At 46.1% G+C, this 24,576-nt stretch overlaps 1 protein-coding gene and 1 pseudogene across 1 annotated transcript in view; both read right to left on the reverse strand.

Moving 5' to 3' along the window:
- Window positions 1-5,772: 5,772 nt before the first annotated feature.
- Window positions 5,773-7,306, reverse strand: LOC121833404 (annotated as a pseudogene).
- The window catches only part of LOC8025527 (transcription factor Sox-7), a 46,652-nt gene continuing 28,994 nt past the window's right edge, over window positions 6,919-24,576 (reverse strand). The window contains exon 2 of the mRNA XM_029977942.3: window positions 6,919-8,370. Coding sequence (XP_029833802.1) covers window positions 7,460-8,370 — 911 coding nt within the window. The 3' untranslated portion in view covers window positions 6,919-7,459. The remainder of the gene's footprint in view (window positions 8,371-24,576) is intronic.

Below are 24,576 nucleotides of genomic sequence, written 5' to 3' on the forward strand. Positions count from 1 at the left end.
TTGCAAGAAAGAAAAAGGGTTATATAAATGTACTGAAAAAAAAAAGTAATCATCCGCAATAGAGCGTAGTTATCTTTTCGGCATATTTCACACTTCTGACGCAAAATCACATGGATATCGAGACCAGTGTGTGTGTAAATTGCCCACTTTTTTTTCCCTTCTTTTTGCTGCCTTGTCGCGGTTCTTTATATTGTTGAAAGTTGACCGGCTCGGCCTGCACGCACTTTGTTACTTCCATCTAGATCAGCTTTGTGTCCTCCCAAATAAGCTCAAGACGTCACCGTGCTCTTGTCCAATCGCCGTGTTTCTTTGAGCACTGATCTCGTGACGTCAGAGAAGAAGGAACCGCTGCTTTCTTATCTGTTGTTTAAATCTTGTAGACATCCCCTCGCTGCTGCCCGTCTCGGAGTGTGATGCAACGCATTGGTAGAACAATACGCAGTCATTTCTTCCGTTATCGCCAGCGCCGCGATCCTAAGCGGCCTCGCGCATAAGCCACGACGGCCTTTCATCAGCGGTGGCGGAGTGCCGCTCGCGTTGCCAGTTGCACTTGGCCCCCTCGCGGTGGGAATGACCAGGGACGATTTGGCCACCTGGTCCGACGCTTTGGATCTCCAGGTTTCCCCGCACAATCTGAACAGAGGGACCTTACCCTTCCCACGTATACGAGAAAGCAATGTTGCACTTGCCACGCTCGTGCCGGCAGTGCTTTCGACTTTTGGAATTTACAAGAAGAGCCGACCGACCTGAAGCCTCAGGGGAACACGTTTTTTATCGTATGTCTAGAATGAAGACTGCGTTCACGTCTGGACAGAGACAGAACGTCGTGAAGAAACCTCGTATGTAAAATATAAAAAGCTTAGTCCTCTTTTAGAGTACCATCTCGACGATTCCTCAATATGTTTTAGGAGATACACAAGCATTCGATAGCATCGCGGCCATACGCATAGACCAAAAAATATATTTCGACAAAGAAATGCGAAGAGTAATAGGAAATTGTATCGCAGTTCATAAATACAAATAGAGACTATATCTTAACTACTATCCCCGTACATTTGTATACAGCAATACTTCCCTAGCGTGATGTAAAGCCAGTGCCTACAGTTTAGCCAGTGTGATAGTTTATTTGCTCTATCTGGTTTATTTACTCTATCTGTTCGCAAGATAAACTAACGCTATAAATAATCCAAGTAACTAAACGTGTCTTCGGGCAAAAAGTATTATCTGTGCTAGATTTTTTTTTTTCTTAGATCGCTCGTGGAACGGTGAAACTTCTTTAATTATTCAGTATAATTTAAACTACAACGCCTATGTTGACTTTCGCTGGGATAAAAGCTTTATGAAATGTTACTTTAATTGGTACACTTTAACAACTCCGGTGTGTCTACTTTCCCGCAGTGCATATGGAAGAGCCAAGCGCTGTAATGAACGATGGTAGCTGAGTGGACGAGGCTGAAAATATGTATCGATCTAGAAAAGCCGTCTTCGTCGTCGTGACACTGCAACGTGACGTATGCACGTCAAACGTCATGTTGTGTCACAGCGCAGTCTGTCCTCCGTCTAAACATATTTTCCACTTCTTCATTCGCTGCCGTTTAGCCAAAACACCGTGGAGTGTCTCCAGTCTTGCGCCGCACAGTGCTGAAGCAAAGCGATTGACCACTAATAGGGGTAGGCTTATTGACATCAAAAAGCAGGGTCATCGAGTTCATTACTGCTTCAGCAGAAATTTGCGTTCAAATTACATGGAACCTACTCCTGCGATTACGTCGCTCTGTTGTTGCGCATGTTGTCGTAACCCGGTGTCTTTAGTAAAAAGCTGAAGCACCTTTCAAGAAATCCGAGTTAGGAGCGGACGTCCATAGCGTTTTTGTCCCGTGAATTTAGTCATTGCACTTTTCTTGGGCAGAAATAAAGGTAAGCCGCATTTATTAAAAAAAAAAAAAAAAAAGATACGGGCAGAGATTGACGCCGGGTGTGCGGCGATCCCTTCTGCCGCCTGTTCTCTCTCCAGAGCAGCGTGACGTCATGTGACCCCGCCTATGACGTCACTTCTGCTAGTTATTTTCTCCGCTCGCGCGCTTCCGTCGGCGCGCCGCAACGGGCCGGTCTACGTCGAACATTTGATTGGCTCTTACGACGCTCCCTCTAACAAGATCAATATAAAACGTTAGGCGCATAATTTTTAAGACGTCTACGTTACAAATTTTGCTGTTGGTTCGAATTCAAAGACCCATTCACCTTCCTTTTTAAGGCTAACTCCGGAACATTTTCTAAATTTTAGGGTTACCACTAATTGTAGCGAAAAAAGTGTCTCTGAATGGACCCTTTTCGAAAGACAGCCCTCTGTTGGCAGCTGTGAAATCCCTGCACAATGGCGGACCGAAACTACAACTTCACGACAAGCTTAATGCGTTTAGTTGGATTAAAAGGCAAACCCACAGTCAGAAAAAGGTGATGAGCGCAGCGACGTTGCACTTTAGACGTTTTTTGATTGGCTCGTTGGCTCTTAGCGTTGGCCGTGGACCGACGTTCGCTATTTGATGGTATGACTTGCACGTTCCACGATGCCAGTTGTTCCGCCATTGTGAAGTGGTTCCGACCTTCTAGTAATCGGCACGCGACTTTCGAAAGGAGTCTATTACGAGGTGTAATTTCTTTTCGATTCCTCGTGCAGTGTTGACGATATCTCAAAGATTTGTTTTGGGGGGGTCGAGGGCGGAACCGAAACTACCGGCTCGAGCATGATGCCAACCCTGTGACCAGCTAGCTGTATGGCCATCGTATGGCGCAAAGTTCGTAATGCGGTACAGCAAAACGTGCTAATGGCCGAGTCGCGAGATAAGTTCCGATCAATCACGTAACAAGCTACTGCTGTTCCACTGCTTTGCTTCGTACATATCAAACCTATGCAGCAAATATTAATACGCATTCCTAAAGTGGCCGGTCGAAAAACAAGTTTCCCACGATGAACGCAGGCTCAGCGTAGGCTACACCGTGGCGTAGGCTCAGAACGAGCCACCACTTATTCTCTTGAGAAGAACCACAATTTTGGTGGTGTGCAATGCACGTTGCAGAGGCGTCATGGAAGCTAATCGTAAGCTCGCGATTTTCAGGGACGAACTAAACTATGACACCACGGCGCGCTTGAGTGAGCAGGGAGTCATTAATCTTCGTGCGCAATGGCTGAGGAGCATGCACTTAAAGAAGCACGGCCGCTAAGACATAACATAACAAGCAGAAATCGTCCGCTGAAACGGCTGAAAACGCGGCAGAAAAACGCGGCAAAAGAAGTGGCAGTACGAACAAGCAACCTTCTTGAGTACGACCATGACCTCACGGCACAAGGTTGCTCGACCAACAGCCAACCCGCTGAATGCCTGCCGAGAAGCAGGTGGTAGCATTTTTAATGCCGGTTTTAGAGTGAACCGTGGTTTCCAGTTAGTCTAAAAGTTCGGCAGCGCTCGAATTTAGTCTCCGTAAATCGATATCGGCCATTTATTTTGGTTTCGTCATTTGACCGGAGTTTCCCTTTCGATTGATTGAGGAATATCGCCAAACTCCTGTGGCCGTACCACATCTACGGTCTTACGTTATATTCGCTATTGCCCGAGTGTGCATTGTGCTTTAGTTTGTACTGCGGGACATTGTTAGGGCCAAGAAGACACCAGTGCTTTCTCGTTTCTTAGTTCCCGAGGATAAACTATCCAAGATTTCTGCTAAAGTTAGTGCCCCAAAAGGATCACTTTCCACCACACCATACAGTCAATGACATTTTAAGAAGCAAAGGGTGTGGCCGACTATCTTATCCCTCGGCAGCCATTGAGATTGAACCGATAAGAAGGTCAAAGCCTAACACTGGGCCAAATAAAATTTAAAAAAAAAAAAAACGAACAGCAGGACACCGAATCTCAAACGAAGATGAGTTTATTCACAGGACGACGTCCTCATGTGAACAAACTCAGCTGCTGACAAAGCTTGGAGCTCCAGGGACATTCGGTGATGCGAGTTTCAACGAACTGCGTAGTGCCTGCTGAGGCATGAAGGTTCGCTGATAGTCAAGCGTTGCGCGCGACGAACCCTAGATTTTTTGGTTTTGTTTTGCATTGCGTGTGACCTCGATTGTTCATATATAGAGAGAGCACAAACTCGTGCATGCCGGCCACTTAGAGGGGCGGGTGTTGCACCACGTTTCGCTCTGTTCTGTGTCGGAGCTCAGACACCTACAGAGAAGCGTTTTGCCTTTTCTAGGGCCTCTTTTCCCACCGCATTATTGTAGTTCGGTGCAGCTAACTTTCGACGCGATCGCGAATAAAGTTATCTTCCCATGTTTTCACATCTTCGCGGTTAGCCTCGAACGTGTGACGGCATCAAGTGGCCCAGAGTGCGGCCACGGCGTAACACAGGGCACCGAGAGGCCTAAAAACTGAAACTGTGAAATTAGGACGAAAAAGGGTCGCAGATAAGCGAGTTTTTTTAAGGTTACAAGTTATTTGATAGTTCTTTTTAACAATTTTTATATGTTTCTTCAAGCTGAAACTAATATCGCGTAAGTGATATTCGACAATTCGATAAGGAGAGACCCTCGGTAAATTTCCAGCCTTCTACCCAATAGATTGATCTCACAAAGCGTTCTACGCATGCGTGACGCAACACTAACCACTCATTCGCACTGGAAGCGGATCTGCGTTCGCAAAGCGGTTGCGAACGCGGCTGTATAAAGATGCAGTACAATTGCACGCGCACTCGATGACATCGAGTGCGCGTGCAAGTGTATTGGATCTTTATACAACCGCGTTCGCAACCGCTTTGCGAACGCGGATCCGCTTTCAGTGTGAATGAGCGGTAAAGGGAGGCAGGCAGCAGTGCACGAGACACGGCTTGTGCAATTCTATGCCCTGCTCGCGCAGACTCGCAGTGAGGCAGTGAGTGGCACGACGTGCAGAAAAACTAAAACCGCGGTCCCACTCTAACTGTCCTGTCCTGTACTGTCTGCCGACACTGAGGCGCGTTTATTCCTTTGTGTGATCATAGCCTCCTCTAAACTCACAAAGCCTGGCAGTTCGACCACGGAGTCATAGAGTGCCCGGTCGCAGATTCGGAGCGCGAGGATCCGGTAGCACAGAGCATCAAAGAGCCATTTCTCAGGGAACCTGGAGATTAGCGCGCAGCTTTCGCAGCGGCGAGGACCCGAAACACACTTGTTCGCTCGGGAGAAGTGCGTTTCGGCGTCTCGCCGCAGCGGGGCGCAAGTTACGTGGCCCTCCTCTCATCCGTTGTCTGCCGCTCCACATTTTCCATTTCGACGGCCGCTTCTCGTGGCGATCCGCCAGGCTTTGTCAGTATAGAGGAGGCCATGGTATGACTGTCCTGCCACGTTGGTCGTACAAAAACGACAAGTTCCAATGAAGCAAACGAAGCTTCAAGATGCTTGAAACCTGACCGCATTTAAGTTTATCATCTTGTCTGCAGCCATCGCGTCTGCGGCCATCACGTCTTTGGTACGAGATATGAGAACTGCGGCTTAACTTTTCCTCTACGCATCGCGGTAGTGGCAGTGCACCCGAATCGACTGTTCGATCTATCGTTAAAGGAGGTTTCCCCAGGCTGTGTCTGTTGAGGTGACATCCTCGGCAGACCCACGTTCTTTTTGTGAGCACCCAGCACTGAAACAACAACAACAACGCTTTCCCGCGCATCTGCGTCGAGAACAGCGTGTCCCCGTGCACGTGGCATTACGCAGCACATCACGTTGAATCGAAATGAAGAGACTTTTTTTGTGATTTTCTCTTCATATAGCACGATCTTCATTTATTGCACAGGGAGGCTTTGTTGCTGTTCGTCGAAGCCCCGGACTCAACACCACCTGGAGGACATAAGGCCTGCTGACGTCATCGGTACTAGATTAACCGTTGCGCCTCTTAGCGGAGACTGGACAACGCTGATCCCAAGGGGCCAGCGACCCAAGTGCAGCCTTAGCTTTCTCCGCGGGTATGTAATGATATGAAACAAAAAGGTTTCTGTGGAGGTCCTTCTAGTGCGTTCTTTGTTGCGTCAGAGAAAGGGATTGATTTTATGCACGTTAAGGTGGGGTGTCATGATACATGTAGTGAACGAGGTAATCTCGACTATGAGCAATATCTTTAATGGCACTTGAAAGTTATAAGCGACTTCACTGACCACGCCGTTCTTGAGTAGAAGGCACTGCTGCAAGCAGATTAAATTTCAAATTTTCTGAGGTAATAATTATAGCTCTGGCTAACCATTTTGGATGGACCGCATAACGCGTTTGGTCGCTATCTGCTCTAAAAAAGTTATATAATATTTTCCTTCGGGAAATCAACGGAGGATCCTAAAGAATAAACACCAGATCTGAAAAACCTGAGCAATTCTTATGACGATGTTTTAGCGCTTCCCTTTACTCTGTAGATATATCTTGGTACTCAGCAGCTCAATGTTGTCTGTGTTTACTTTTCTGCGTCGTTTGTCACTTCGCGTGCAATACTGTACGAGCTGCGAGCACATAATTTTTTTATAATTTTTAGCTGAATACCTTTTAAAATTTCTCGATTAGTTTAGAGGCTATGCTACCGCTAACTCCAGCCGTGTGCACTTCGTCCATTTCAGGGTTTAAATGCACCTATATTATCAATAACTTTTAATCAAGCCCCATGGTAATCTATCGACTTTGGCTACAGTATTTGCAACGCGAAAAAATGTGTGATCTTCCCAACAAAAACTTTCTTTTTTTAATCTACACTAACGCGCCGGAAAGGTAAAACGGAGTTTGGCCAAGTTTGCGCCCTCTGTCGGGAGATGGCGCAACGACAATCCACTACCGATGACGTCATATGAGGCAAGAGAAGGTCAGGCACAGCGTCCCAGGTGGTGTCGTCGTCTGAACCCCGGGTTTGAAAGAAAAAAAAAAAAAGACTCTCTAAAAACCCCAGAGGTCCACGCGGTGGTTCGAAAACGCACAACGAGTAGCCGATCACAGCAGTCGAACTTCATCGCGAGGGTGGGTGGTGGTCGATGGTCGCGCTGCGGTGCCGGTCGGTGCAGAGAGAAGCAGCGACGCAGATCCGCCACGCGTGCCTGGTCGCACGGCATACACACACACACACCGGCACGCACAGACACCGCACACGCCGCCGCGCTGTAAGTTGTCCGCGGCCAACGGATCCCGTCGGTTTTGTCGGCCGGCCATCCGTAACCACAGGACTTGGTCGTCGAGCCTTCGACGTCGTTGGGCCGCCGAACACACGCTGAGATAGAGTTCGCTCTTTGTAGCTTTTTTTTTTGTCATATGTATTATTATTTTTTTTCGCAGTTATCTTACTTTTCTGTACAAGTCTCCAACTCCGCTCGGAGTCGAGCGGGAGTCGGAGAGCACCTTTGGAAAGCTGTGGTGTAGAGAGTGGAGGTGGACGTGAGGACAAGGAAGGGTCGGGGGCTGTCCTCAGGACATGATGTGCCGCGTCTCTGCGAGGGCGGCGATGATGCCGGCCGCGGGTCCACCACCGGGCTCCAGGTCGGAGCCCTGGGGAGCGTACACACCGTACGGCGTCTGCGTCACGTACTCGGCACCGCACGGGTCGGGACCGAGCGACTCGTAGGTGACGTGGTCGGACATCGCGTAACCACCGGGGGACGCCGCCGTGGCCGCGTCCAGGAACTGCGCGAGTTCGCTGTGGTCGATGAACGCGTCCTGGGGCGGCGGCGCGAACATGGGCTCGGCACCTCCGTAGTACGAGTCCTGCTCCTGCTGAACGGGGGCGTAGGGAGATGCCGCGCCGTACAGGCAGCCGGCCTGGTAGTACGCGGGCGGAGGTCCCTGATTCCTCTGGTAGCCGAAGGGCCCCAGGTGGGGAGGCGGTAGCTGGGGCATCCCCGTGTGCGCCCCCCGTTGCGTGTGGGAGCGGTACGGCGGCCGGACGTTCTTCAGGAACAGTGACTTGTCGTTGAACTTGCACATCAACTGGGACAGGTGACTCCCCGAGTCGTCCAGACCGCCGCCACCGCCACCGCCACCGCAGCAGTCTTCCGGTTCCATCGGTGAAAGCTCCGGTGTCGGGGGAATGGGGGACGGGTCGAAGCCCGTGGGGTCAGGGCCGGAGCCCGTCAGTCGGCTGCTGCAGTCCGGGCTGATGCCGCGTGCGGGACTCGAGTCTGGAGGTGTCTGGAGGCCTCCGTCCTCGGGGCTGCCCGGTTGGGACGGGCTGCCCCGCCGCGAGCCCCGCTTGGCGTGTTTCCGCCGCCTGGGTCGGTACTTGTAGTTGGGGTAGTCCTGCATGTGCTGCAGCCGGAGTCGCTCGGCTTCCTCGACGAATGGCCGACGCTCCTGGAGGGTCAGCGAGCGCCACTTCTTCCCTGCGGCACGGCAGAGAAAGAGACACGGCTCAGCTGGGATCAAACACCTTACCGACAAAAAAAAAAAAGTTATTAAGACAGTGTTTGTTTACTCGCTCAAACAGTAACGAAGAACATTACTCGTTACTAAGATTCAAAAAGTAAATTGTTACTTTAGTTTAAAAATAACTATACGCGTTTTATCATTAGGAAAAAGGTAAATTTTGCACGTTGTTCATACGCGGCGCGAAGTAGTTCTTACGAGATTGTTGTCGGAGGAAAACAAAAAAAGATGCTTTTGGCGCTTGGAACGTGTACGTGTTGATAAGATAACATATATCTGATCTCAAATTCACCCACATATATCTTAATTATCTACATAAAGGGGGAAATGTGTAAAGCTCCGCGAATAGCCGGACTTTTGTTTTTTACTACGATTCTTGAGGAGAAGAATGGTATAGTTACTTTCTCGTGTGGACGCGTCGTTTTCCTGAAGCAGTAGCCACTTTCCAGTATTTTGTGTCATTACTAACTCCTAGCTTTTAACGCATTCACTGCAGCAACGTTTTTCATTCTCCTCCTGGCCATTCTTTTTGCAGTGAAAGTCACAGGCGCAAACCGGGGTGAATTCCAACCAGGAGAACCTGTGTTCTGCACGTTCATCGCCAGATGTTATTACATATCTTTGCTCGTTGCTCCATCAAAACTTAACGAAATTACCTTACTCATTCACTCGCTTGAGAAGTGACCAAGTCGTTTAGCGTTACAGAAAAAAAGTAAACAGAAGTAACGCGTTAATGGTAACGCGTTTCGTACAAGTCAGGGTGGGTTTTACCAATAGGGAATAAAATGCCCGTTTACAGTTTGGTGTTCGCTGCGCAAGATTCAGCACTGCTTGAACTACAATTTCTTGCTTTTTAATTTTTTTTTTCTAACGGTACACTATTGAGATCTGTAGTTCCTGGTTTCGTGGTGTTCTATTAGCGGCGAGATGTTTCAGTGGCGCCCTCGTTCGGCTACCTTTCGTGACGTCATTACCTTGTGAACAACAAGCTCGATGGTATTTGTAATGAGCACTCTGGAAGCCTGAAATCATAGCGGTCTCAAAGCAACACTGCCAACACTGTCAAAATTGAAGTTCTTACATTCCTCTTATTTCCGTCAATGAGAGATGCTTTGCTGACGTCATAGTCAGCATTCGGCCAATTGTGGTGGGCCGACCACAGCGACACTTTCGATCGCCCGCGTCGCCAATACTACGTTTCCCTTTAAGTGTCAGCGCAGCCGATACTACATGCTCGAGTTGCTGGCTTCAGCGTCCCTGCCAAGCACGCGCGCTCGTGCAGTGCAAGCACTGCTCAGGGTCGAATTCTCGCGCTTGTGGCATCGGCTGCGTCTGGACCTAAGGTGACACGAAGTATAAGCACTGTAGCTGATGAGGAAGGTATACGGACGGAATAGAGGACATTAGACCAGCCCCGGTCGTCATCTGGTCAAGCGTCTGTGCTTGCCAGCCAAGGCGATGCAACAGGGACATTGTGGAAAAGATACAAATCTCAAGAAAGTTTGTGGACAGAATTCGCGGGGTGATCAGCGTAGAACGTCCACACAAAGACAGTTTAATGGGTGCTTCTAAACCGCGGTAATGGAGGGGATACAGGCGAAGATTACATGTCTTCATATAATATCTCGAAGGAAAAAGAGAATAAACTGCTTATGTTTCGAACAACAATCTCCATGTTGTAGATACGCTCTAAAGCAAACGCCCGTGGTTTCTACTTCCCGTATAGCACTCGCGTAGTAACGCACTTTGCTATACGGAGGGAGCTCAGGGAGTCAGGGGCTCAGGGGCTCAGGGGCTCAGGGGCTCAGGACTACTTTTCACAGATCGTACGCAACGCGGAGCTCAAGTTCGTCTGCTACTATCACTAGGGTTGCGATGATGTCAGAACGCCGAGCTCTTATTGACTAATTGAAGAGAAATAGTGTGTAGACCACAAGGCATCTAGCATTGAGGTCTCTATCCTTTCAATCAAAGCCAACCAGAGCTCAACGTCGTTCTAACGGGGCCGGCAATCCGCAGCGTACCATCTACAGGAAGTCCCTAGTGAGTAAACACATACTCCTTGTCACTAGTTGGGTGCAGTGCAGGCGAAGGCAACGCCCGGCGAAGAGAGAGAGGGTGAGCACAAGGAAGGCAGGACGGAAGAGGAGGACAATGGAAGGCGAGGGGAGAAAGAGAGGGCACTAGGAACGTTAAAGAACAAAGGAGGTTTCTCTCGTGGTCCCCAGACTTTCTAGTGTTTGCCCTTTCTCCCTCGCCTGGCGTTGCCTTCGCCTGTACTGCAAGCAACTAGTGACACGGAGTATAGAAAGGGGTTTCGACTTCAACATTAAATCTGCGATGTGAAATATGAGCGGCACGTGAACATGTGAAATACTATTCTCGGTGTCATATTTGCAAACTGAACTTTGTCTTGAAACGTTTCCCCGGCATTGGCTTCCCACCTACTCCATCAGAAAGTAAAGCGCGCGCGAAGGTTTAACAGTGCGTTTTATAGAGATACTAATGGAACAGTGATTCATAAATAGTTATAAGCACTGTAGATTAAAAAAAAAAAAATTGGTAGACTGCAGGTGACCATTTTCTAAATTAGACCGAGACCGGAAAAAAAAAAAGAAAAAAAAAGATGGATGATGTTTAAAAGCCAGATTTGTTTGCTCCATGTTTGAGACGTCTATTTTCTTTTTCTTTTTATACATATCTTTAGAAGCTCGAAGGTGACCCCCCCCCCCCCCCCACACACACACACACACACACACACACTTCTCCCACCTCCCTGAGCATCAGTTTATAAAACGGTTATAAAGGCTCAAATAAACTTTAAACCAACTTTTTTTTTTTTTGCAAAAAAAAGAAAGAAGAGGGTTTCTTGAGGTGAGAAATAGATTCAACCCGAAATGGGTGTAACCGCACGGACACCGTGCGATGTAACCTTTATCCCAGATCATGTTGCTGAGGAAGTAGCTATTCAAATAGTGCGTCACGTTATGAAGAAATGACTCCCGTTCTCAGATACCTCAGATTTTTTTTTTTATTATTTAAGTAAATGTTTTTTTTTTTTTGTTCTGTTTCTTGGGGGGGAAGGGGGAGATTTATTGGCTTCTTCTTTGTGTGCGTGTCTTTTTTTTCTTTGAATTGTAACTTTTTTTCATTTTTTTTAGGGGGGGGGGGGGGGGGGGATTGGGAAACAAAAGATTTTCGAACCGACGTTTCAAAACATACTAGTTTATGAAAGATCTGATCGAGCAAGTGAAAATCCTCGGAGTTGAATACCGTCAGGTTGTTCACCGATTAAATGTCGAAGCAGTGCATTTGTAATATAGCACAACGAGGCAGAATTCGGACATGCAGTCGCTCCCATGAATCGCGGGAGACCGATATTGTAACCAGAATATCTCGTAATCGACTGACTGACTGAACGCCTTACTGGTCTATTCATCGAAGCCAACATGATTTGTTCGTTCATTGAGTCAATCATTTATTCATTGAGTGAATTCATTGATTCATTATTTGAGCCGTTCATTTTGAGTGCATTCAATAAAAAGACGGCACAAGCAGCAGTAATGAAAACGCTACAAATACATTATGAGAATTACAAGTGTATATATTATTACAAAATAGAATGTAAGCAAACAAGGTTTACCGATAAACACGAAGGTTAATACGACAGAGCTCTATGTAAACTATTTAGAATAAATTCTCGGGTTTGTGCCCCACTGAAAAGGCAATATGAATTATTCGTCAAACAAACGTACTTGAACACATACCATGGTATACAAAAGTATAGACTATTACAAATGGCGTACATAATTTTTTTAATATATAAAATAACTTTTACTATTCCCTAAATGTTAAGTTTGCTTGCCGAAAATAGCAGGGGTTAAGCCAACAAATATTTAAAATTATTTAGAAACGGCACAACAAATAAAATTGCGATCTAAGGCTCATCACACGCTTCAACGTTTCGTAGCAAGTAGCTCGCTTTCTTCACATGATTTCGCCTCAAATATTTCGAATATTAAAAATAATAAAAAAGGTTCTTCGGCTGTTGTTTTCGAGTTGATCACGTTCGAGACATGGGCGAATGCTTTTATCAGAAAATCTCACGACGTCGTGCGACCAAGAGCCGTTGCCCCAGTTCCTTGAGTATGGGTAAACCAAGCACAGACACGTACACAGTACTCAAATAAAGTGTAAAGAAGTTCCGTTACTCCTTATTCACTCAAAAAGTGTGCAAGTACAACGTTACTCTTTGGTATACGATTAAAAGGGAACCCGTCGACTCCGCTCGAATGTAACGCGTTATTTCTCTCGTTACTCGGAATGTGTCGTTTCTGTGAAGCGGTAACCGCTCGCGTTGTTTAGCGACGTTAATAATTGCCGCTTTTTACCGCGTTCATTCGGGGGCAACTGCGGCTATACTCACATACGTCATATACATTGTGCCCATCTCTTTATGGTCCATCTAGCGTTTTCCCAGTATGCAAATAGACCCCTTCTGAAAGTCACGTGCCATTTATTATAAGGTCGGAATCCACTGTACAATGGCGGAACAACTGACATCGTGGAAAGTGCAAGTCATTCTATAAGATAGCGACGTAAGAGCGCGGTCAACTAGGAGCCGACGATCTCAATAACAGAGAAAGCCCAGTGACCAGTGCTTTTGACGTTGCTTCATTGGTCCCATTGCAGCGTAGCGTCGGCATGCGTCTGGAGTTAAGCTGAAACGAAGAGTATAGTATATCAAGCAGGACTCGACAGCGCTCCGAGACCTCCTTCGACGGCGAGCTCGAACGTGCATGCAAAGGCGTTCGGATTACCAAGGAGAATCAGCCGACCAAGAAGAAGAAGACGGTCCCACGACATCCGGACGGGTGTCTCATGGACCTGGACACCGACGTCCGACGCGTCGTCGTGTTTCGCCGCCGCCTCAAGCGACGACAGCGACGACGATCACCCGATCTCGGCGTGCATGCACGTGCGAAATTCCTCGCGATCCGACTATCGGCGACAGGACACCCGAGCTCCTGAAAAGCGACTGCAGCCAATATCACCTAGAAGACAAGGCCTGGGCCTGACGTCATCGTGGGTGGATCCCAGACCCACCCCGAGCGGAAAACACGCTCAAACTCGGCGAGAGTCACCGCCAATTAGCGGCAGAGGCGTCCGCCTTGGCGACACCGCGTGCTAGCGTCGCGCTTTTCGGGAGACGCTGTTACGCACCACTCGCGATGACGTTTCGGGGGTAAAGACGCGGGCCTCGCGTTCTCGGTTGTTAGGGCTAGTGGGGGCTTGGGACGTGGACGTCGGGGCGTCCCGCGCTCCTTGGCCGCGGCGGCGTCGGTCTTCCGGCGTCGGGAGCGCACGGAGATCTTTGGGCAGCCCCTTTCCCACGCTCGGATGTAGGCCAAGCGAAACGGGTCCGGCCGGCGCTCTCTTGCCCCGCCAGCTTGGTCCGCCGGACAGCGGCACAACCCTGCAGCCGCGCAGGAAAGCTGCGCAATTGCCAGCGCGGGGGTGGCCATCCAGCCTTCGCCGAGAGACCGGCTCGCCCGCCGAGTCCGCCGTGGGGCCTCTACGGGCTCGCCCGTACTATCCGCTAGATTGAAAGTAATGCTACGCTGATGTCTCGTTAATTTGGACACCTCCGCTTCCCTCCTCCCCTTCTCCCTTCCCAAAAAAGCGTTCATGATGATGAGACAGACATGCGTGTGTTTACCCAATCTGTCCCGAAAAGAGTGTCCATCTGCAGCGGCGGTCTCCAACTCATTTGAGTGTGGGGGCCAGATATCCCACCCCTGAAAGGTCGAGGGCCAACGTACGACGCGGGCGGTGGGGGTAACGTGTCTGACCACGTCTAACTTCCTTCCCCTTCCACAATTGATACTGCTAGACCAGAGGGAGATTGCGTTCATCGAAATCATTTCACTCAATTGCTTTCTGAAGCGCATAGCCGTCCCAGCTGACGTGCTGCATAGCTGCGATGATGGTGCTTAAAGAGAAGCTCCGTAATTTAAACCCTTCGATAAAATGGAGATACTAGCTAATGGAAGCGCCATCGGCTCATAGCCGTGCGGAAGGGCTTGCTACGTAGCCAGGGAGGACGCTTATCGGGCTCCCCCAACCCTCCACCTCGAAATTCATTTTGACGCCCCTTCTCCCCCCCTTCTCCGCACCCCAAGTCATGGACATCTCAACCACTTTAACCCCTTCCCCTCCCCCCCCCCCCCCCCCCAAAAAAAAAAAAAGAAAATCCTGGTTACGTTATTGGTCTTTTTACGTTCTGGTCACATGTATAATCTTTTTCCCGTGGGATTAGGGGCGGAATTGAAGTCGTGTTGTGGGACTGCATCTTACTTTGTCTTATTGTATTGTCAGACGCCACGTTGTGATGAATTAAGATGGCAAGGCGAGGGTCTTCTAAGCACCAAATTGTTTATCGAGTTGTCGATGTATATTTTTGACGGTTCGTAAGGTAAGCGATATAAAATATAAATAAATAAATAAAAAACAACTTTTGAACAGGCCGGAGGATTACACTGAAAAAAATTTCCCGGTAAACAGTGGGTTAAGGCGGATTATTAAAAAACACAGTGGTCTGCTGTTTATAATGCAATTTAATGCAAAGGTGCAAGCGAGCTGGACAAGAATGACGAAAATAATCATGAAAATAATGTCTAACCCCTGGTTAGCTCAATTGGTAGAGCGCTCCACCTGTAATGGAGAGGTCCCGGGTTCGATCCCCGGACCAGGCGGATTTTTTCGCTCGCGCACCAGTCACCTAGCTGTGTTTGGAGATTTGTGTATGTCCTTTGTCCCTCTTGTTCCCCTTCTCCAGGGATTATTTTCGTCTGCTGTTTGTTTTCTAGAAGTCAGAAAATAACTTCGTAACCTTCTCCCTGCCTTTCGTCTGGGTTGTTTGCGCTTGTGGTGTCTTATGTGTAACTTGTATCGTAATAGCATTGTTTTCCTAGGTTCTGTGGCATTGACCTCGCAAACATACTTCGCTTGTGTCTCGCACCTTTGTTTTTTTAAGTGTTATGTTGACGTCTAATGTTCTCAGAGCTTCACTGATTCTGATACGTTTTGTGCCGTTTCTGTGAAGTGAAATATGATCACATGAAGAATATCGCGAAAATATTCTGTCTATTTTTCGTGCCATACAGGAGTTCCTGGTTCCTCGAACGAAAGTACACTTGTGGATGAGCTGTTCACCGCGCAAGAGACAGAGTGACTTAAAATGATCAATGTTTTTGGCAGAACTATCGATTACTTCTTGATGTTCTTGTCTTATAAAAAAAGAACTCCTGTTTTCAGTGGTCATGAGAGGCTGATGCTTATATTTAACCACTTCAGGAATTTTCGAAACGCTACCAATCTGAGTATAGGTTCTACATTCATACTATTGCTGCATTTAATTTTCCGAGAGTGGGTTGGCACTCGCAGATTGTTCAGAATGAGAATCCGACCATCAAAATAGAAACTTCGTCCCTACTAAATTTTCTTTTTATCAGTTTTGTATTATTGTTAGCCAAACTGGCGGGTGTCTTTCTCTGGACCATATTTTTGATGTTCTGAGGCTAGTGTTGAAGTCGTTAGTTCTTATTAATGCCAAATACCCTCCGCTCCTTTTTTATCACACTATGGCTTTAGTTGCCCCTGAGCCACTAAACTTGAAATTATCATCATCATCCTTTTCTATCACCTAGGTCACATATATCGACCGAGCACTGGAATGTTTGAATGGGCGCCAGACATTGGTGGAGCTTGCTTTAATCTTATTAGTAGTACCGTGTCAAGCGACGTTGTTTCGCCTTTCGTACCTTAGGACCTCGTAAAAAAAATTAATTCTTGCCATGAAAAAAAAAAAAAAAAAGATTGTTGACGAAAATGACGCTATTCCACCGGAAGCAGACGTGAAAGATTCTGCAAATCTGCCGACTTCGCTGGCAAAAGAAAGGGTTGTCGTGTTTCACTTCTCGGCGTTTTATCCAGATTTGTTTTCCGTTAAGTCAAAGACCATCATTTTGAAGGAACGATATTTCCAAAGAGTGGATAAAAATGCTACGCTCGAACTGTTATGCACAAGTTTTAGCGTTTATGGAGCATCGTCTGAGTATGTTTGTAACTGAGATACGCAAATAATTTAAATGTAGCCCATGTTCAGATTACCCTAAAATAAAATTTCGAGTGTTTTCCGCCATTTACGAAGTAACAAGCGGTCCACGAAGTTGAATTATTATCCGGCGTGATGATAACGCCGCTAACGCCGTAAACTCTCAAACTCATAATCGACAAATTTACCGTGTATGTTCGAGAGTTTATCGCTCTTCAGGGAATTGTGAACGGTACTGAGAAGCCTAATACCCCTCCCACATGGCATAATGTAATGCAATCTTCATCGAGAGACATTAAATGATTGGCCAATCTGCGTGCGCCATTTCTGCATATCCCTGTGCGCGACGGTCGTATCAGGATCGGAAGCTAATCCGCAATCTCCTAATGTAATTCAAATAAATTACATTGAATTTGACCGTCTGGTAAGTGTATTACGCTGCCATTAATCAATCCAAGCTTTTTTTAATTATTATTACTAACCCATAAATTTTATTAATCTAGACCAGTTTTATTTAAAAAAAGATATTCAATGAATGTTTATCTAATATACCCTCAATTAACTTCGGATATTTTTTTTTAATACTAATGTTACTCTACAAGTAATTGGGCTAGTTAATTTGACGCTTTAATTTCCACAGTACTATAGTTTGTTACCGTCTAAATGCAGACGCAGACGACGCGACGAGCTCATGGGACCGATCAAGCAGCGTCAGAAGCGAAGTCATTGGTTCAGCAATGATCGAAAACGTACAGAAACATGACGAACGCCATAATCATGCCCTTTCGACGCATTCTGATTGGTTCGATCAGCTTGCAGCGTCGGCTGCGTCTGGACCTAAAGTGAAACCAAATATAGCATCATTTCATTTTCTAAAGAAAGAAATGCAACAGCAGTTTTGCACAATACATGGCATTAATCGTACTCTTTAAAGGCGGGCACGTGGAATTGGCGTATAGTCGCAGCTTGTATTTTATGTATCTATGCCTCCTCTTTACCATTGTGAATCAGTCGTTGGGTCAGTTGGAAGTGTATCCTCGTTTGATGTGTAACTTTGATTCTTTTCGGCGCTTTGTTCGCTTCAATTCAAATATTGTTCGCTCAGAGTACAGAAATGCATTTTATCCTTGAACCAGCACACGAAGTGGGTGTGGACGGATACGGCTGATTCATGAAAAATCTGCCTAATAATCCAAAGTAAAAACAAAACAAACAAAAAAACGTTTTGATGAACACTTTTGAACCAGAACTTCACAGAATTGAAAGATCGTTGAAATATACGAAACCTTATTAATATATGCAAGCTTCTTAATTGTATCATTCATTCCGTCATCTATATTATTCTAAGCTTTGTTTCATGTTTAGAATATTTCTCCCGAAAAAAATAATGTCTTTCTTTCTTCATCGAAGTGTTAATAATGTTACCGCATGACTGGCATTCAAGACGCCTGCACTGATCTGCCTCTTGTACGAAGCGCAACAAGAATTTATACGAAGTCGGGAATTTCTTTCAACCCATAACACCGATTTCTACCGAATCGGTTTTCATTTTATTTGTATTTATCGTTACGCTGTTATTTTTTAAACGCATGAAGTCGCACACAATGTCTCCTATATTGGTGAGAACCCTCGCCAAAAGTTCATCATTATCTTTCTCATTGCATTTATTTCACCTCAAACGCATCTAGCGATGCGTTATTATTATTAATATTATTATTATTAAATATGATAACTGCAATTATTTTTATCTATGGTCAGTATTGTGTTCTGATGCCCATTTATCCTGAAACCAGATTATATGGGTTTTTCCACGTTGCGTCAACAAGAACGGCCTTCGGCTATTTTTAAAGACACAAATAAATATTGATTTATTACTGGTTAATACTCCCGTCCCATCTGTGCATCGTTTATGATTTTGTTTTCTACAACGATGGCAAACAATTGTTATACGAATACTTAATATGTTTGTTTCAAAAATTGTCGGCGCAATGTGTGAAAACATACGGCGTTTTCACGGTCGTCCTTCTCATAATGACGCGTTCTTGGCATAATCATTCGCTCGTCGTTGTTGCACAGTTTAAGATGGTAATATCGACAGGAAGGACTTGGCTCACTTATCTGTGCGACAAGCACCGGAGCCTCGGTGGTATGATAAGTAGAAACCGGGGACTCCCTGGCAAGTCCGTGAATCTGAATACGCAATATCAGAATTGCCCCCCCCACCTCCCCCCCCCCTCCCCCACCCCAAAAAAAAATTCATGTTTTTTTTTTTTTTTTTTTTTTTTGCTGTCCCGCAATGTTTTTTTAGAACCCACTACCACTCCGCTGTACGCTGTGGGTGCGTTGCACCCTATACAAGCGTATAGCGGAGGTGGGAAAACGGTCTTCAAAAACTCCCTATTGCCTTTTGTTTTCTTTTTGAGAAGGGGGAGAGCACTCTGTGACACACTTGGACACACTTGGAGATGGAACACATTTGCTTCCCCAAAATCAGCAACATAAGCGGTCGTCACTCCTTGGGCACCCATTGTGAGACTGGATCCGCGTTCTCACCGAACGCGGACGCAGCTCTTGTGTCCAGGGACGGATTTAAAGGGGGGAGGGGGGGGGGGGGGCGGGGGGGGGTCCGGATGTCCTGACCCCCCTCTTGATTTCTGCATGTGTAAAATTTAGGGCTTGAAACGAGGGAGAGGGGGAAGAAGGGGTTCCTTGACAAATGGTACGCTGACCCCCCCTCAGGAAATTTCTGCATCCGCCCCTGCTCGTGTCCAACATAACACGCTCAGAAAGAAACAAAAACAAATTGGGTACTGCGTATGTTTATACAGCCTATAGAACTTTGTCTGATTTAACGGGCGACTTATCTGCCAGCTGTAGATGAGAAATTTAGCCAGTGCAGTAGAACCGCTAGCCTGGGGTCTCTAACGCGCTACATACTCACAATCACAGCGCAGATTGTTGTTGTTTTTTGTGTTTTTCATCTGAGTTTTGCTAAAAAATAGACACACACCAGACTTGTGAAAGCTGAGGCTTAGTGGGAGCAAAGAGCTTGCCTTCTGGCGAAGTCCCGACAATAAGTGAGAGATCACCCAGCGTACCTCTCTAATAAAACTTGAACCGCGAGAGTACGATAAAAAAATAACAATAGGGAATAGATAAGGTATTATACCTTAGGATTAGACTGTAGGTAACCCTATCTTTGCAAACTTGTATATTCAGAAGCACGTAGTAGTGATTTTCTTGCGAATTGTCTAAAGTTATATAAATATATATTTATCTCCGGTAAAGATAATACCCCCCCCCCCCCTCCACAGACAAACACAAAATATTGTTTGCCAACGTAAGCAGTTTTGTGCTTACATGTGGGGGGCTAGGCAACTTTTTTCTTCTGCCCCAGTTTCGTGTTAATGTTACTATCAATAAATCAATACTTTATTTTCTTTCTCAAGAAAGATTGTAGCTGGGACAAAAAGCTGCAACAAGTGCAGCTTGACGAGGCCCCAGCTCCAAGATGGCAGCTAGCATTCGACAACAGTCGAACATGCACTAATGCACAACCAATACAGGCAAAATAAATATATAGACAGAGGCGTACGGTACACCTTCTTCAGCTATAGCCTCCCTCAGCTCTGATAAAGGAGTTCGTAGTAACTGGATATTGATTTAACTGTAACCTACCTTAAGCATAGTTATCGGAGTTCTAAAGGTACACCTATCGCCCAACTTATACGGAACACGCGAACTCTGTCTTCTCTCATAAGAGCCCTGGGGGCAGCCGAACGACGGCTTCATGGCGCACCGGAAAAGCCCGGATCAAGGGAGACCTATCGCTCAAAAGCAAAATCCTGGCTGGACCCGAGAAACCGCGGCAATTTGGCCGGCCCGGCCAATTTCCACGCACTTATCGCGCGAAGGCGCATAGGCGATTGCCGAAACCGTCACGGGTTGGAGGACTCAATCAGTAGACACCTCCTGTTTGTACTAAATGAGCCACGTAATAGCTGGTGATTTCGGCAGGGACTTATGAACAGTGCTGTAGGCCTTCCCGAAAGAAGAAAAAGTAACAAAATATGATTCTCGTCACCTGCCAATTAAATTGACGGACCTACGCTACCTCTAAATAAAAAAGGACGCGTTACCGTTAGCAATAAAAAGTAACGCACGTCGTTACTCTCGCGTTACTGTTTATTCATTCTTTAAAACGTTTAACTGTTTGGACGTTGTAGGCCCGCTTAAGCGCCATATTTCAAGAAATATTATGCCTATCCAGAAACGCAAAACAATTACCGTACCTGTTTTACGGTTCCAGAATATTACAGTTTGAAGGTATGTCGGCTGCGTTCAAAAGTGCATAAGACTTTGCGCCTAGAAACACGAAAAAAAATTAAAAAATCCGTGTGTAATTTGTTTGAAGTCTTGGGGAGAAGGTGTAACGAGGAACGTAACTACGTTACCCATTATCTCGAAATCAGTAACGTAACTATACGTTATCAGTTACTGTTTGGAAATGCAACGAGTATGTTATTGCGTTAACGAAAAAAGAAACGAACGACCACACAGAATGTGCTGCGATTGACAGCGGTAACTGCTGCATTGTGGAAAGGCAGGTTGAAGGAGATTTGCCTGCAATAAATGTGCTATACACTCCTTAGAATACCGTACACTGTTTGCAACAAGTTCTCCGCTTTCAGTGGAATTGATCTAGGATGCCTGTGTGGAGAGATGTATGTTTTGGTGAAATGATCGAACAAGATGCTGCATGGGCTGGAGACAAACACGGAGACTGCTAATCATGTCGTTTAACACCTGAAACTGTGATTCAGAAAAGTAGAGAAAGAAAAAACTTTTACTCGAAGGAACAGACTCAGAAGGGAACGTTTTGTGTCTGTTCCGTGTTTTGTCGCGTGTGAAAAACATCGGAGAGAGGAAGAGCAGTGCCTCGGCTGGTAGGGTGGGGTTTTGCGTTCGCACATGAACTTTCTTTTGGCCGGGACTAACAGCTATACCGCTGTAAAGGTAAGACAATGTCGCCTTGAGCGTGAGAGGCCTCACCTCCTCGGGTTGATCCACTGCGCGCTACGTCATGAAGCGACTCTTCGGCTGCCGCCAGTATAGAGCTTCCAGATGATTAGTTCGTACAAGATTCGCGACCAGTGTACTTATCAAATACGATTGGGTGTGGCGAACTTGAATTATGCTCCAACACATACAAAAATTTTTTTTTTTTTACAATACGAATGGTGAGGAAGCAAACGAGCTGGTGGATATCACTAGACATTACACAACTCCGAGACTGCGGGAAGCAAGAACGACACACACACGCACAAAAAGTATCTACAGACTGTGTATGTGTGTCTGTGTGCGTGTGTGTGTCTATGTGCCTGTGTGTGTGCCTGCTAGTGTGCGTGCGCGTGTGCACATGTGTGTGCGTGTGTGGCATTTTCGCTACCTGTAGTCTCGGTGTTTTATTGCGTCTAATTACAATATATTTTTCACCACGATTCACGCGTGCTCATTTCACAGTGAACCAAATTACTTTTTTTCACAGTGAACCGAATTACCTTTTTCGAGCGATGAACAACTCGCGTGCACTTGCGTTTCTCCGCGATCTTCATGTAAGTGTGCAAAACTGCTGTCGCCAGTAAACGAGGGAATAGGACAAAATAATCTTGAACTACGTTAGGAACATCCTGCTATAATCTGAGGACAGCTTAAGTGTGCTTAACCTGTTCCGAACAATTATTTCGATCAAGTGTCTCTTCATACAACAGGACCAGAAACTTGCCCACCCTAAGACACTCGTTTTGAGTCCATAAAATGAACATTTACTAGATGATATAAATAGGGGTTACCCTTATGTTTTAACGAAAGAAGTAAGTATACACACCACCGTTTGGGTGCACCGGGAAGGGGGACGCCCCCTTTTCTGCGCACCTTCCTCGTGGTAGATAAGAAAAGAAGGTTTCGTTTGCTACTCCTTAGTTGCAACTGATTGCACCCGAATCGCAAAAACAACGCGACTGAGTCCTGCATTTACAACAAAAGGGAACGCTACTTCAGCCCCAGAAAGTGTCTGAATTGTCTGTTGCTACAATTACCACAACATCTCTCAGGCACGGTAAATAAAGTTGTGATGTGTCTTACACTAAAATAAGGTCAACATTGTTTGTTGTACTTACACGTTTCGGCACATGCTTTCTGGGCAAAGATTCTTACTATGTGCAATACGGCCCTTCTGTAACGTAAAAACACTTTTTTTTTCTCTCCCTAGCTCCCTTCACCTCCCAATTTGTACAGTATTAGGTGCCTGCATTCGCCACGACAAAACTTGCGGATGTACGCTAAGAGTAAAGAAACCAGCTAAAGAACTCGAGTGGGTTATTACTGGGGTATCGTGTTTTCGGGATCGATTTTTCTTCGAATTTCGGGGTTATTCTTTCCCCTCTTCATTCGGTGTTTCTCGGCATCAATTTTTGTTGTTGGTCGAAAAATCCGGGTTTATCCCGGTGAAGAAATTAGAGCATGTGCTATAGCATTGAGGTCTACCCACAATCCTTTCATTCAGCACCAATCACAGCTCGGCGTCACCCTGACGTCACCGCAACTCCTGTGCAGGAAGCAGACGACTTGCTGTCCGTATAGTTTTGATCTGCAGCATACATGAATACTAAACTAGAATTGTTCTCTTGCGTAGGATTAGCTTATCCGTACTTTCGAGGGTTTGCAGCCTATCTTTAGTTATACTTCCTCCCGAGCACTAAGGAAAAGTTCACTTTTCCACGATGTAACCCAAGTAGTTTCTTTGAAATCAATTTTGGTCAAACATTTTCTTTTAATATATATATGACACTATCATGTTGATGTTGTAAGGTGCCCATCATCCTTTGTTGTATCAATTTTTTGTTTGTTAGCACTGTACTGAGGATTTTTTGTTTTGTTTTATGTGGCATCTTCTGTATATTTTGCTGTTCTGCGCTATTTCTCCTGTACTATTCCCCCCCCCCCCCCCCCTTACTGTAATGCCCACTGAGCGAAATAGGAAATAAATAAATAAATACAAAAAAAATTAAGTTAATGCACTTTTTAGTCCTTGGAGATAAAGAATCCTACCAGAAACCTTCGGAACATTATCCAGCAACACTAAAGAAGGGAATTTTGGAAATGTCTGTAGGGGCGTGGAAAGCTCGCTGATGCTATAACAAGTATTCACTGGCGGCCATAGCTGTGTGCGCGAATGCTGAGCGCGTGCTGATGGCGAGCTTCCACGGTTCTTTTGCAACGTGCATTCTGCACCATCAAGAGTACCGGTCTTAGCAGCCTATTGATGTGAGCTCGTTCTGAGCATGCGCTCTAAACAGCACCCACAAATATGGCGTCCAGTGAATACTGGTTGCCCCTCGAGCAAGAACAGGCGCGAGGCTATAGTTGTGCGAAAATTCTCCCGCGCGGTTCTTCCGTCTCTTTGAATTCACGTTCTCATACCCCGGGAGCATTGCGCCCTCTGCACGAGCGCGCTCACTCTAGCAAGCCACCGCATTTCCCACGCGCTCCAAACCTTTCGAACATTTATTTAGTGTTTTTCGATGATGTTCCGCGAGTTTTTTATGTTATAATGCAGACCATTTGTTTATTCTCACTAATTAGAAAAAGGTAATTAACAAATTGTTGTTAATTATTTGACTGTCTGGAAAAGCCCCTCAAACATACGTGGACACGAGCAAGAAGGCAGAGGAAGGAGCGCTCCAAAAGCGCTTTGGTCCTGTCCCTTGTTTCTCGTGTCCACGTAATTTTCAGGCGCTTTTCCAGTTCAACCTGTACCGACTAGTCCACTTAGCCATTGGACTGCAATTATTGAACTTATCGTGGTGATTAACGCCTTATGTTATGTCCCCCTGGAGGAATAACTCGATCGCCCGCAGCAGGTTGCGTTAGCGGAACTTTTACGGCTTAAAACAACAACAAAAATATTAGTAATGCATTAAAAAAAAAACTATTTTTTTAGTTCGTAAGTAAAAGAATTAGTAAAATTCATCGAAGCTGCTGTTTC

The sequence above is a fragment of the Ixodes scapularis genome, unplaced genomic scaffold, assembly GCF_016920785.2.
Source record: "Ixodes scapularis isolate PalLabHiFi unplaced genomic scaffold, ASM1692078v2 PGA_scaffold8__174_contigs__length_109621045, whole genome shotgun sequence".
NCBI lineage: Eukaryota > Metazoa > Arthropoda > Arachnida > Ixodida > Ixodidae > Ixodes > Ixodes scapularis.